Below are 15694 nucleotides of genomic sequence, written 5' to 3'. Positions count from 1 at the left end.
TTTTACATTTTTGGTACCTATCCCTTCATTTTATTAATTTAAAAAAAAATCTATATCTAATAATAACTTAATAAGTCAAATTTTTGTATAATAATTTTTTACTTTCCTACTTGGTGGAATGTTATCCTTTTCCACGTAAGATTCCACGTAGGTACTATCATTATTTTAATGATAAAAACGTGACTTTTTAAATGTAAATAAATTTTTTGGATTATTCTATAAAAAAAAGGGATTATGAATAGGTTTATTTATTTTTAGTGAATATGATTAGTCTATAATTAATATTGAAGCAGACGATTGGTAAGCAAATAAGTTTTTCTCGGAATGTAAGGAAAACCATAGATTTTCCTGCAAGGACTCCAAACCTCTGAAATTATCAATCAAGGACATGTTTGGGAGTAATATAAATAAACCCCTCTTTCTTCCGAATCCATTGTCAGACCCATTCTTTTTGTATTATATCTTCTTCCTCTTCATCAATCATCTCTTTGTTCCTTCTCTCTTTTCATATTTTTGTTTCTAACTCAAGAATATGACTATCCTCATCAGCCAGCCTGAGCTTGGTAAGATCCAATTTCATTTTCAATTTCAATTTCAATTTCAATTTCAATTTCTTTCTCTGTTTTGTTTTCAAATCAGGTTTCGATCAATTCGGTTTTTGTTCGATTTTATTTAGGGGTTCGAGTGGAGGATCATAAACATCCAGATGATGTTAGGGAATTGGTGTTAGATGGAGGATTTGAAGTTCCACCACCAGTCTCCGATGGTTTTGACGCACCTGACATCAATGCATTCGGGAAATCTTTCAGGTTGGAACGATTACGACGTTTTGTCGATTTTGCTTTTTTTTCCATTGGATTTGTCCTTTTCGAAGGAAATCGGATTTTAATTAATGTTGCAGAGTCCGACGATCTGACTCCGGGGAGAATTACAGTCATATATTTCCGTCGTTGCGCTGATTATTAATCTTAATCGTGGATAATCTGAAATGAATTTGGCATCAGTGACGAAATAGATTTAATCGTCGCTGTGCTAATATAGATAATCTGAAACGGTTTCGGAATTAGTGACGAATACAGATTCATCCGTCGCTGATTCTTGATTCTAACACTTTTTCTATCACTTTTTAACATGTTTTCGTCAATTAACACATCGAGTATTTATTTCTGGTTTTGCCATTGGATTCAGGGATTATAATGCTGAAAGTGAAAGGCAGAAGTCTGTCGAGGAGTTTTACAAGCAGCAACACATTAATCAAACCTATGATTTTGTGAGTCATTTCGAAGGATTTTTCAGAACTTAAATCGATGGATGGATAATGGAGAAGTTATAATATGTTTATGCAAAATGCAGGTAAAGAAGATGAGAGCAGAATATGAGAAATTAGACAAGGCTGTTATGAGTATATGGGAATGTTGTGAGCTTCTGAATGAAGTTGTAGATGAGAGTGATCCTGATCTTGATGAGCCTCAAATTCAACATTTGCTTCAATCTGCTGAAGCTATTAGGAAAGATTATCCTAATGAAGATTGGCTTCACTTGACTGCTCTCATTCATGGTAATATAAAACTCCAAAATTTCTACAATAGACGCTGGAACCAGTACTGATGCCGTGTCATTTCAACTGTTGATGGGCATCATTTGACTGGAAGTATCAGTACTGGTTCCGGTCTACAGTCAAATTCTTTAGAAATGTGTTGCAATGGACAATTATTGATTTTTTTTGGTAATTTCAGATTTGGGAAAGGTTCTTACTCTTCCTCAATTTGGGAAACTTCCTCAATGGGCTGTTGTAGGTGAGTAATGTAGTTTGATTGTTAATTTATTATTTTTATTAGTGACAAAATTGAGCGGCCTCTTGCCAAAAAATTGGCAGGGAAGGCTGCCCCAATATACCCTTATGGTGGGACCCCTTCCCGGATCCTCGCTTAGTGGGGACGTGTAGTGCAAGGGCCGCCCTTTATTAGTGACAAAATTGTTTAATTTGAATGTTGGATTTTGTAATACTGCAGGAGATACATTCCCTCTTGGCTGTGCTTTTGATAAGGCTAACGTTCATCACAAGGTTTACATTTTATATTAAAAAAAAACATATTCATTTCATCTTCTTTTTTAATAGTATTTGATAACAGTACAGTTAATATTTTTTATTTTCTTTCTTTGCACAGTATTTCCAGGAGAATCCAGATTCCAGGAATGCTCTCTTCAACACCAAGAATGGAGTTTATGAGGAAGGATGTGGACTGGACAACGTTAAGATTTCATGGGGACATGATGACTATATGTACATGGTATATACCTTCTTCAATTTTAAATAAATTTGCAGAAATTAATCTATGTTACACGGATACGGAAACTAAAACGTGACGCGAAACATTTTGAAGGTTGCCAAGGAAAATGGAACAACTCTACCGCCAGCTGCATTGTTCATTGTCCGATATCATTCTTTCTACCGTAAGTTTTTACGATGAAATTGTTAATTCGTAGCAAATAGTGTTATAAATAATGATAGTGTTTATATAATAATTACTAATGTTAATTCTCTTTAATGATAATTAATCAGCTCTACACACCGGAGGAGCATACACGAGCCTTATGAACAAGGAGGATGAAGAAAATTTGAAGTGGCTCAACATTTTCAAGTAATTTTCGGTTTTTTTCCACAACACGGTCATTATTATGATGCGATAATTTATTTTGACGCTTTTATATAATAATATGCAGCAAGTATGACCTGTACAGCAAGAGCAAGGTTCATGTTGATGTTGATGAGGTGAAGCCATATTATCAGTCACTCATTGACAAGGTAATAACACATTAATTAATTTGTTTATCTTAATTATTTATATTAATTAATCTTGATTTACTGAAATACAAATTGGTGATTTTTGCAGTATTTCCCAGAGAAGCTTAGGTGGTAAATTAGAAAGTACGAGGACTAATTAAAATGTGAAGAGTGAAAGAGAGAGAGATCCTGATTGTTGTCGCCGGAGAGTCGATTGGATGGCCGGAGATGGTTCTTCTGATTGAGTACTAGCTAATGTTTAACTATGTAAAAATTAATTAAGTATTATGCTCCTAAGATTTAACACATGGTTGCTGACCAATCATATGTAATAAATTATTGCTGCCAATCATTTAATTTGATTAATTAAATGCAGTATATTGAATTAATTCCCTCAATTTTCTTTTTTGAAGATAATTCCCTCAATTTATTTATATGGTTTATTTTAAGCAATTTATATTTTCTGCTCATTTCAATTTTCAAATAGTACTATCTTTGGGGTTTTTTTTACCAAAATCAATATATAATATAAAACAGTAACGATGGAGTTGAGGTGTCACTTCCTCATTTTTTACTGATAAAAAATATAATATAATATATAATATATTATTTTTTATTATATTATTATATTAATCTATAAAAATATTAATTTATCCGTACTATATCTAAGAGTTCTACAAAATTTAAATTAATTTCTAAAATCTTTCTAATTCTCTGCATATCTATATATAATATAAAACAGTAACGATAGAGCTGAGGTGTCACTTCCTCCTTTTTTACTGATAAAAAATATAATATAAAATATAATATATTAATTTTAATTATATTATTATATTTATTTATAAAAAGATTATTTAAAGTAAATGTGAAAATAAAATAATAATATTTAATTTATATAGCACCTTTATATCATTAATCGTAATTATTAGATTATATTTTTGTTAATATTTATATGTTAAGATGAATCCGTGCATCGCACGGACCAAAAACTAGTAATATATAAAAAGCAACCAAACTTAGCAAAATAGCTAAAAGAAGAAAAAAAAAATATATTCCAAAACAGCAGGAAATTACAATTTCTAGAATGACATTATCGTAATATAGCAAATAAAAAAGTTTATCCTTAATGACCAATAAAATTTTCCTTATTTTTCTTTTTATACATATCCAATTATTTGGTTGAATGCTCATAATGTACTCCAAATTTTAGTTTGATTATCTCTTAATTAAATTAGCTTTTTCATACTGTGAATTCAAATTCGAGTATTTTAATTTAAGCAACTTGAAAACTTTACATAATTATTTTAAAACTATTTGAAATCTATTTTAAATTACTTGTTTATCTTGTCTTTTAGTCTATTTTAGATTATCTTTTATATTTTGTCTTTTTATTATCATTATTTTATTTTTGTAGTGTATTTTAAATGGATTCAAATATTTTTGTCCCTACTCATTTAAACTAGGTTTTGGATGCGATTCTTATTATGCGCAGAAAATTTTAATTCGGAAAGACACTTAAAAAGTTATGAATATTGCTCATGATATCTACATTCAAAATTTAGAGAATTACAGTATTTAAATAAAAAATGAAATGATAATCGCCCTAACTTTTTTTTTTGTCTGTCAATAAAATGCATATGCTTCTAATGATTACTATGTTATTCTAAAGTTACTTTTTAAAAACAAAGTAAGATTATTTTATTTTCTAAACCAATAATATAAAGACAAATCACATCCAATTCTTTTAGAACTTTATACGTTTCTATCTGCTACTCTTTGTACCGGTCACTTCCAACTTCTCATTTTCTTCTCTCAATTGTTGATGTACGACTTCTGTTCTCTTCTTGCGTCTCTCTCATCCACTTCTATTCCAATGGTTCTCCTCTACACATCCATCTTTGACTTCAACACCTGAACCTCCATTTTTACATTTATATTCCATTGCCAATTTCAGTAATTCTCAAGTTTGTTCACTAGTTTTAGGGCTTGAAGGAAGAAGAGAAAAGAAGGGTTGCGTTCATGATTTCAACAACGGAGGTGTAAAGCAAAGTTTCAACCATAAAAGGCCCATCTGATCATCATGTACTCCAAAAAAAGGTGAGAAATCTGAGCAATTGATTTTAATCCTAGGGGATTCATTTAAATTTAAATTGAATGTACAATTAGTCTTCAATTTGTTGGGAGAACAGACTTAGTAGGTTCCATAGGGCTTTATTTAGATTGAAATTGAAATTGAAGGTTCAGTAGGTTCAACAGGGGCTTCAAATAGTGTGGATGCATCCTTGATATTAAATTGCTCCATTGAACTTGGTCTAGAAGAAATTTTGATCATTTTCATCAAATAAAAGCTTTCATACTCCTAGTTGTCGCTCTGCTGCATCTGGCCCGTCCTCTAAGCACCTTTGGAAGGCAGGGAGGTCAAACTCTATCTATTTTTTTTCATTGAGTAAAGTCCAGTTGTGATTCTACTTTCACTAAGAAAATTAGGAATGAATTCACTGTTGAAACACTTTTCCACATGATTTTGATTTGACAAAATTATTTAAGTATATGATTAAAAAATATTCTAAACACACTAAGTTTAAATGCTTTGATTTTTTATACTAATATGTTTGTTCAATGTTAAGTTACTTGTTTATAAGACACAAATATTAAAAGGCTAAAGGCCCAAAAGAAAGTCAAAGGCCCAAGTCAAAACAGATCAAGACCACTTGACCCGTGTAAACAAAACGTTATCGTTATTGATAAAACGAAGCTCAGCATGAGAAGGATCGAGAAGACCTTCCTTGACTACTTCGGAACGAAGCTGCTGAGTTGAACGACAAAGATTACAAGACAGCAGCTGAGCAAGAGCAACTTCCAGACAAAGTATTTCCACTTCGGGTAAAGTTCAGAAGATACAGAAAGCTGTCTGGTTGACTTTGCCGTAAAAGGAGAGACATTCTGCTGGACTGACCAAAAGCTGCTCAGCACTGACCAAAGACAGAAGATGCAAGAATCTGATTGGCCAACGGCACTGAAGCAGACTGAGTGACGACGACATGAAGCCGTTTCCCTCCAATGGTTATTTCGAAATTCGAAATCACCGAATGCCTCAAGTGTCACTATAAATAGGTCTTTCAGTTGCTTCATTCGATGCAGATCTCCAACTAGCCATTACGCTGACCAAATTCACACTTAAAGTTCTGTGAGAAAAAGCAAAGCAAATACTTACACCAATTTCCAGATTATTGTGTAAAAGTCTAGAGTGATTTCCAATCATCTAAAGTGTCTTGGCAATTGTTGTTTAGGACAATCTTATTATCAATTCTAGAAATAGAAATGAGAGGCTGAGTACTCGGTTATAGTACTCAGCGGTAGAATAGGAGTGAGTAGAGGTATAGAGGAAGGTACTCTTGTTATACTCAGCTTCTAGTTGTAAAAGGTTTGGTGCTCTACCTTTAAAGAGCTCAGTAGAGAATTCGAAAGCTCGGAACGTGTTCCGGGGACAAGACGTAGGCATAGAGGCCGAACCTGGATAAATCTGCTGAGTAACATCTTTCTAACCTTAAACTCCTTTGATATATATATTGCTTGCTTAAAAACTGACTAAGTAAAGAGGTCACGCTGAGTTGTGTGCATTGAGTATCTGAGTTCAGGAATAGACTCAAGTGCTATCTCCTGACTCAAAGAAAGAAGCTGACTTAGTCACCAGTTGACTAAGCTAGTGTCTTAAGTTCACTCAGCGCGCTGTGTAAACCTTTTTCTAAGAAAAAGAAGTCAGCCTCAACGTACAAAATTTTAAATAGTTCATATCCCCCCCTTGGAACTAACTTGTTACGTTATAAGGGACCAACATTCACTTCGTCTTACTTTCATCCTACCAAATCCCTCTTTAACGCAGAAGCCTACCAGACTAAGTGATTTCATCAAAATGACACCTTTCATTGCTATGTCTTTTTGTTGTCTCAATTCACAAACTCATATCCCTGCTTTCCATCGTAAGATTATTATGATGAGAAATGATATGATCCTTACCATGGGACCGAGCCTAGCCTTCGAGGTAATCCGACTTCACGTTAACAAAGCATACTTTTAATTCACATTCACTTCACAAAAAAAAGGAAGAAGAAAGGGCTTAGAAAACGAAAGGAACTGAAAGGCATGTACTTTAAAACTGTCTTGCCCGGAGGAGATAAAAAAAATATTCGTAGCAGTGAATCACATGTCGAATAAATGTTGAATCATTGAGATTTGTGTTTGTTTTTCCATCATCCATTCCACAACAAATCGAATGAAACCCAAATAAAAAAAAGGGGAAGCAACTAAGCTTGATAGCTGATTTCTTTTTTGGGATAGAAAGTAGGCTAAATAAAGAGTTCTAATACATCTTCCTCTGGAATTTACTTCCGGTAAAATACCATGTAACGTCAAAAACTCCTGGGATAATTTCTTTGCTTTGAACATCTTCATCCCAGAATTCATCATCACAAAATCTTGCTTTAGTGTAGAAACTATTAATCACTTCTAGGCATCTTATTTTTTCCCAATAGGAAACCATGTAAATGATCAATGTTGAAACACCTTTCCACATAATTTTGATTTGACAAAATTGTTTAAGTATAATTGAAATACATATTCTAAACACACTAAGTTTAAATGCTTTGATTTATTCTACTAATGTGTTTGTTCAATGTTGAGTTAAATTGTTAATAAGACACAAGAATTAAAAGGCCCAAGCCCAATACAAGTGTTAAAGCCCAAGTCAAACAACTCAGTACAACTCGGCCCGCGTTTGTCAAAACGTTGCCGTTTTGGACAAAACGCAACTCGGCAAGAGAAGGATCTAGAAGACCTTCGGGAACAACTTCAAGATGAAGCTGCTGAGTAGTCTCGACAAAGCGTACAAGACAACAGCTGGCTAATGAAAACTTCCAGACAAAGTATTTCTACTTTGGGTAAAGTTCAGATGACACAGTATGCTGTCCAGTTGACTTTACCATAAAAGGAGAGACAGTCTGCTGAGCTGATCGAGGACAGAAGATACACAATTCTGATTGGCCGAGAGCTCTGAGCAAGTCAGGATGACAACGACAGGTAGCCGTTTCCCTCCAACGGTTATTTCGAAATTCGAAATGACCGATTCCCAGACGTCTCTATAAATAGTGCCATCAGAAGCTTCATTCAACACAGAACTTGATCAAGCCATTACACTGACCAAATTTCTACACAAGTTCTGCAAGCAAAGAAGCAAAGCAAATCTTACACTACAATTCTTATATCTGTGTAAAAGTCTAGAGTGATTATTTCAATCGTCTAAAGTGTCTTAGAAAATCTTTGTATAGGACAAACACTTATCATTTCTAGAGATTAGAAAGGAGAGGCTGAGTACTCGGTTATAGTACTCAGCGAGAGATTAGGATTGAGTAGAGGTATAGAGGAAGGTACTCTTGTTATACTCAGTTGCTAAGATTGTAAAAGGTTTGAGGCTCTACCTTTAAAGAGCTCAGTAGAGGATTCGAAATCTCGGAACGTGTTCCGGGAACAGGACGTAGGCTTAGAAGAAGCCGAACCTGGATAAATCTGCTGAGTAAAGTATTTCTTACCTTTAACTCCTTATTTATATTGCTTGCTTAAAATAACCAAAAACTGACCAAGTAAAGAGGTCAAGTTGAGTTGTGCGCGTTAAACGTCTGAGCTCAGGAATAGACTCTGAGTGCTATCTCCTGACTCAAGCTAAGAAACTGACCTAGTCACCAGTTGACTAAGCCAGTATCTTGCTGTTTACTCGGCGCCGCTGTTAAAACCTTTTTCCTTAGAAAAAGAAGTCTGCCCTAATTGAGAAAAAGTTTAAATAGTTCCTAACCCCCCTCCCTTGGAACTATACTTGCAACCTTACAAGGGACCAACAAGTGGTATCAGAGCATAAAAGCTCACTGTAAAAGGTCTAACAACCTTGAGCTGATCCCTAACATGGGCGAAAACAGCACTCGGTTTCTCCCTGAAAATCAAACAACTCAGATATTGCCTGAGGGGCTGTCCATTACTAGGTCTCCCTATTCTTCGGGTCAAACTATACCTTCTGGAAGAATAGGATGAAAAATTTCATTCAGGCTACAAACATGAGTGCCTGGCTATCTATAGTCCAAGGCCCATTTGTACCTGTCGAAGTTGTGGCTGGCCAAACAGTTGTAAAAGCTGAGGCCAAATGGACAGAGGATGATCTTAAGAAGCTCCAAAACCATGCTTTGGCTATCAATATGCTTCACTGTGCGCTCGATGCTGCAGAATATAATAAAATCTCAGGTTGTGAGTCGGCACAAGAGATCTGGAAAAAGCTGGAAGTCACCTACGAGGGAACAAATAAAGTAAAGGAGTCCAAGGTGAATCAGCAGATGAGACTTTACGAGCTGTTCGAGATGAACAATGATGAGGGCATTTCAGACATGAATGCAAGGTTCACCAACATCATTAATGAGCTCAAGAGACTTGGAAAAATCTTCACTGAGGAAGAACAAGTCAAAAAGATACTCAAGAGTCTTCCTAAAGATTGGCAAGCAAACAAGACAGCAGTTGAGGAAGCTCAGGATTTAACCACCTACAAATATGACGAACTCATCGGTTCATTACTGACCCATGAGATATCTATGAAGAACTTCGAGGTGAAGGAAAAATCTGAAGACAAGAAGCAGAAATCCCTTGTCATGAAAGCTGACTCCACTGACGGGAGCTCAACTGATGATGAGGAGATGGCTATGTTCACAAGGAAGATGAAAAGGCTATTCAGGAAAAATGACAAATACTCTAAGAAGCCTTACAGAAAGTTTGATAAGTATAAAGCTGACTCAAGCGACAACAAATACAAAAAGGACAGCTCAAAGCCCATTACATGATTTGAGTGCCATCAAACCGGCCATATTAAGTCAAGCTGCCCCACACTGAGGAAAGACAAGAAGAGTGGCAAAAAGGCAATGGTGGCTACATGGAGTGACAGTGATGAGTCTTCATCCACATAAACTGAGGCCACCGAGTCAGCGAAGATATGCTTCATGGCTGACGAACTTGCTGAGCCATGCGTCTCTGAGCATGCTGACCTATCCGTCGCATCAGATGACGAGGAGCAATCAAATGAGGTAATTTCTCTTCCCCAGCTCAGAAACGATATGGTTAATGCTCTGAGTGATCTCTACACACTTGTCAAGAAGTGTAATAAGAAAGTTAGAGCACTCAGCAGGCGCTGTGATGAAGTGCAAGAGGTCAAACTAAGTGACCTCAGATTCCTTCTTCAGGACAATACAACTCTGCATGATAACATGAAGATCATACATGAGTCTGTCTCTGAAGTCCAGTTAGTTTTAAAGAAACTGAGAAAGGACGTCACAACTATCCAGAACCAACTAAAGGTTCCAAATAAAAGAAACAGTCCTCTAAGAACTCAGTACCAAGGTACTCAGCAGAGATGGAATCCCCAGCGAAAAGTCCAGTGTGACTTTTGTGGGAAGTTAGGACACACCACTAAGGTGTGCTGGCACGCTCAGCACTGGGGTGTTGACAAGTCAGTGAAACATCCTAAACAGAAGGTCAGATGTGACTTCTGTGGAAAGAATGGCCATACTGTTCATGTATGTCGCCATAAAATAAAATATGATGCTTTACCTGTTGCACCTAACAAGCAAGGACCCAAAAAGAATTAGGTACCTAAAAGTAACTAGTTACAATGCAGGTAAGCCTGAGATGTGCCGAGAAGTCAAAGATGTGGTATATTGACAGCGCATGCTCAAGGCATATGACGGGTGATGAAACTCAGTTCATCACGTTTGAGCGTAAACGAGGAGGGAGCGTAAGTTTTGGAGACAACAAGAAGGGTAAGATAGTAGGGTCAGGAACCATCGGAGGTAATCCTACTATTGAATCTGTCTCCCTAGTCAGCGGACTCAAATATAACTTACTCAGCGTAGCTCAGCTATGTGACAATGGGAGAAAAGTTATATTTGATGCTACTGGATGTAAAATATACGAGGGTAAAACAAATGAGTTAATCTTAACTCCCCCTCGCATAGATAATGTCTTTATGCTAGACTTAGAGAAAAAGTTTTCAAAAACTGTGTGCTTAGTATCAAAGGAAGAGAATTCCTGGCTATGGCACATGAGACTTGGTCATGTAAGCATGGACCTCCTGGCCAAACTATCAAGAAAGCAATTGGTTGAGGGACTGCCTGAACTTAAATTTGAAAAAGATCAATTATGCCATGCTTGCCAAGCTGGAAAACAAACCAAACAATCTTTTCATAGCAAAAATATTGTCTCAACTAAGCGTCCGTTAGAGTTACTACACTTGGATCTCTTCGGTCCAGTCCAGCCGCTGAGTCTGGGTGGAAGAAGATTTTCCTTGGTCATTGTAGATGACTTCTCTCGGTATACGTGGGTCATCTTGCTGACCAGCAAGGATGAAACCTTTGAGACATTTTCAAATTTGGTTAGAAAAATTGAAAATGAAAAAGACCTAAAATTAGCTCACATCCGTAGTGATAATGGTGGAGAATTCAAAAACCAAAAGTTTGTTGAATTCTGTGAAGCCAGCGGCATTGACCACAATTTTTCTGCTCCTAGAACACCTCAGTAAAATGGGGTTGTAGAAAGGAAGAACAGAACTCTGGTTGAAATAGCCAGGACAATGCTGGATGAGCATAGGCTTCCAAAGTATTTTTAGGGAGAGGCTGTTAACACAGCATGCTATATTCTTAATAGGGCTCTAGTTAGACCTATATTAAAGAAAACCCCCTATGAACTTTGGAAAGGACGAAAGCCCAATATTGGATACTTTCGTGCCTTTGGCTGTAGATGTTTTATCTTAAATACCAAAGATAGCTTAGCAAAGTTTGATTCAAAAGCTGATGAGGCTATCTTTTTGGGCTACTCAATAAACAGCAAAGCATACAGAGTTTTTAATAAGCGAACTCAAGTTTTAGAAGAGTCAGTACATGTAGAGTTCGACGAAACTAACCCTGCAGGTAGATACCAGCCGCTGACCGAAGATGATCCACACTCAGTAACCACCGCTGACTAAGAACCAGCTACTGAGTCATTCACGAAAAGGCTGACCAAGAGTAAGAGTGAACCTAAGATTACTTTTACTGACCCATCTACTTCTGCAGAGATTGTTGAAACACAGACAGCACAAGACATGAATCTACCTAAAGAGATAAGGATCCCAAGAGGGCACTCAGAGAGTGCGATCCTTGATTCTGCTGGGAATACCCTGATGACGAGGAATAGACTCAGGAAGTACCTCAGGAATGTTGCTTTCGTCTCAGTTCAAGAACCGAAGAATTTCGCTGAAGCTGAGTACGATGAATTCTGGATGAACGCAATGAAAGAGGAGCTCGATCAATTCAGAAGAAACGATGTATGGGAGCTAGTGCCTCATCCAAAAAGTCAAAAGACCATTGGAACAAGATGAGTCTTCAGGAACAAGATGGATGAACAAGGAAATGTAGTCAGGAACAAAGCAAGGCTTGTAGCTCAGGGCTACAGTTTGCAAGAAGGTGTTGACTATGGTGAGACCTTTGCCCCAGTGGCAAGGCTAGAGGCAATTAGAATTCTATGTGCATATGCATCTTACATGAACTTTAAATTATTCCAAATGGATGTCAAAAGTGCATTTCTTAATGGAGTTATAAACGAGGAGGTTTATGTTAATCAACCTCCAGGTTTTGAGGACCATAAATTCCCTAACCACGTTTATAAACTCAAAAAGGCTCTGTACGGCCTCAAGCAAGCACCACGTGCTTGGTATGAGAGGCTGACCAGTTTCCTGCTGACTAGAAATTACGTCAAGGGCAAAGCTGATACAACCTTATTCATTAAGAGAAAGGGTAAAGATACCCTGCTGGCCCAAATTTATGTTGATGATATAATATTTGGTGCAACTAACGAATCAATGTGCAAGGAGTTTAGCAAACAAATGCAGACTGAGTTTGAAATGTCCATGATGGGAGAACTCAACTTCTTCCTCGGTCTTCAAATTAAACAAGGAAAGAATGGCATCTTCATCAGTCAAGCCAAATATGCCAATGAGATATTAAAGAAATATGACTTGGAGAATTGCAAGCCAATATCCACTCCAATGGGCACTGACACTGTCCTCTGCGCTGACGAGAATGGTAAGTCAGTAGACAGCAAATTATATCGAGGTATGATAGGCTCTCCACTTTACTTAACAGCAGTAGACTGGACATTCAGTTTTCAGTATGCTACTGTGCTAGATATCAATCTAACCCTAAGGAATCTCATTACATTGCTGTAAAAAGAATCCTTAGATATTTGCAAAGCTCAGTGAACGCAGGTTTATGGTATCCCAATACTCACGATTTCACACTTATTGGATACACTGACGCTGACTATGGACGGGATAAGCTGGAACGTAAAAGCACCTCTAGAGGATGTCACTTCTTAGGAAGCTGTCTGGTATCCTGGTTCAGCAAAAAGCAGGCGTCAGTAGCCTTGTCTACCACTGAAGCTGAGTACATTGCTGATGGTCATTGTGTCGCTCAAGTCCTATGGATTAAGCAACAGCTTGAAGACTATGGTGTTCAAACGAAGACAATTGAAGTCAAATGTGACAACAAAAGTGCAATTGATCTTTCAAAGAACCCAATTCAACACAGCAGAATGAAGCATGTCAGCATCAGACATCACTTCATTAGAGACCATGTACTCAAAGGTGAGATCAAGCTGACCTTTGTCCCAACGGACGAACAACTTGCGGATATCTTCACGAAGCCACTGGCTCGTGAGCAGTTCAGCATACTGAGAGAAGCTATCGGTATGTTTAATCCTCTTCAGTAAATTCCTGTACTAAATGAATATGCATGGTTAGTGAATTATTATGCTGAATGATTGTTTTTGCTGTGTACTCATTGAAATTAATTAAACAGCAAATACTGAGTAAACTTGCACACTGAGTAAGTTAGTATAAACTTAAACTTAGAAATCATCCCATTAATGCAATACTGACCACTCAGAATATCAAACGCTTGGCATTCTAAAAGCTGAGTATTAGATCCGTTAGAATAATTGCAAAAGCATGCGTATAGCCACCTAGGATGACGTACGCGCCGAATGTGTCATAAATGCCAGGATTATTGTCGGTTCAAAATCCCGAGGCAAAACTGACACATGGATTCGATAAGATCCATTTCTCACCTCTATAAATAATGGGTAATTCCCCATTTTTATTCTTTACGCTTATCGAATACTCTGGCAAAGAAATTCTTTCTCTCTAAAAATCCCTCTAAGCTTTCCCATCCTCAACAATGACTAAGGTTTCCTACAACATCTCCGGTGCTGGCCACTCTAAGCCCAGCTCCGATGACACTTCCAGGCAAACCTCTGTGCCGGAACCTACCAAAGTAACCTCGCCGAGCAAAGGACAAGCTGGCCAAACCTCTGATTAGGGAAAGCCTGTAAAAGTCAGGACCTACTCCAAGGTCTTTGAGAACGTTCGCGAATGGAAAGTTGAGCCCTCAAGATGGGTATCAGAAAATTTCGTACAAAACGAACAACCCTTCTGCGAGTGGATTTCACAAAATGGCTAGACGGAGCTGTTTTCGGTTAGGGATGACACCTACCCTGACCTGGTAAGGGAATTTTACCACAACCTCCGAGTTGCAAATGACAACACTGACTACCTGTGCACAGTGGTGAAAAAGAAAACCATCTTCATCAACCCTCTCTACTTAGGAAATCTGCTCAAGTTGAAAACTGAGGGAGCAAGGCTGAGAAGATCTGGAGATCAGGATGGCACTGGGTATGCACACAACTTCTGCAAACCTGAGGGCCACTCAGGAGAAGTCTCAGCTTCATCGATGGGTCAGCACCAGAAGATGGCTCATTACTTGCTGACCTACTTTATCTACCCGAAGATTAACTGCACTACATCAGCAACAAACTTTGAGCAATGCTTTATATGGCATATGCTGACGTACACTCCAATCAATATGCCAGTCTTTCTTGTCGCTGGCTTCCTACGCAGCACTGGTACGCTGAGGCTATGATCAATCATCACAAGAATCCTCATCGACCATAAAGTTGATCTCGAAGGTGAGGACAAGACTCGAGGATCTGAGATCACAGCGGCCTCGCTGAGAGCACTAAAATTTGGACAGCCTTTGAAGAAAGGTAAAGCTGCTGCTGGACAAGCTGAGGGAACTGCTGAGCCAAAGAAAGGGCGAAGGACTAAGGCCCCAGCTTCCCGCAAAAGAAAAACTGTTGAGAGTCCTTCCAAAAATATTGAGTCTCCAGCAAAAAGACAGAAGTCAGTTGAGAAACGAAGCAGGCAAGGTGAGCCTGGAACTAAGGAAACTGCTGAGCAACCTCAGAAAAAGCAGAATCCCTCTACACTGACTCCCCTCAACGCCATACCTACAGACTTTGTAGTACCAGGTGACTCTCACTTCACCCAGTGTCAAGGTACAATAGCTGAGTCCGAAGAACATGAGGTACAACTAGATGATCATTTCATCTCCCAGGTTGAGGAAGAACTTGATGGTGACAGTACCGAAGAAGAAGAAGAAGAGGCCAGCGGTCAGGATGACACTGAGGACTCTGAAGAGACAGCTAGTGAACATGAGACTGAGCAGGCCAATGCTGGGTTTGCTGCTGGAGATGAGCAAGTACTTGATCAACACAATGTTGATCCAGTCCAAGAACAAGCTGACCAGCCTCATGATGAGCAACACGAATCTTCTCCTTCTCACTCAGGAGATCCTAGTCAAACTGTCACTCCACCTCGTAGAAGAAGAAAGTTGGTTAAGGCCAGTGAGAAGCCTGTCAGTGAAGATTTTGTGCCACCACCAACTCTTCCTGACTTTGTCATCTCAAAGACAACTAAGGACCCCTCTACAGTCAAGCTGACATTTTTCAAACGCC

At 37.9% G+C, this 15694-nt stretch overlaps 1 protein-coding gene across 1 annotated transcript; it reads left to right on the top strand.

The window, feature by feature from the left end:
- Window positions 1–315: 315 nt before the first annotated feature.
- LOC136202990 (inositol oxygenase 4-like) lies at window positions 316–3177 on the top strand. The gene is made up of 11 exons (XM_065994017.1): window positions 316–563; window positions 677–809; window positions 1189–1270; window positions 1354–1558; window positions 1737–1796; window positions 2013–2065; window positions 2169–2291; window positions 2385–2454; window positions 2564–2642; window positions 2725–2806; window positions 2895–3177. The coding sequence occupies exons 1-11, from the start codon at window positions 533–535 to the stop codon at window positions 2919–2921; spliced, it is 945 nt and encodes a 314-aa protein (XP_065850089.1). The 5' UTR covers window positions 316–532; the 3' UTR covers window positions 2922–3177.
- The last annotated feature ends 12517 nt before the right edge of the window (window positions 3178–15694 follow it).

The sequence above is a fragment of the Euphorbia lathyris genome, chromosome 8, assembly GCF_963576675.1.
Source record: "Euphorbia lathyris chromosome 8, ddEupLath1.1, whole genome shotgun sequence".
NCBI classification, from domain to species: domain Eukaryota; kingdom Viridiplantae; phylum Streptophyta; class Magnoliopsida; order Malpighiales; family Euphorbiaceae; genus Euphorbia; species Euphorbia lathyris.
This window is presented reverse-complemented; position numbering and strand designations above follow the sequence as displayed.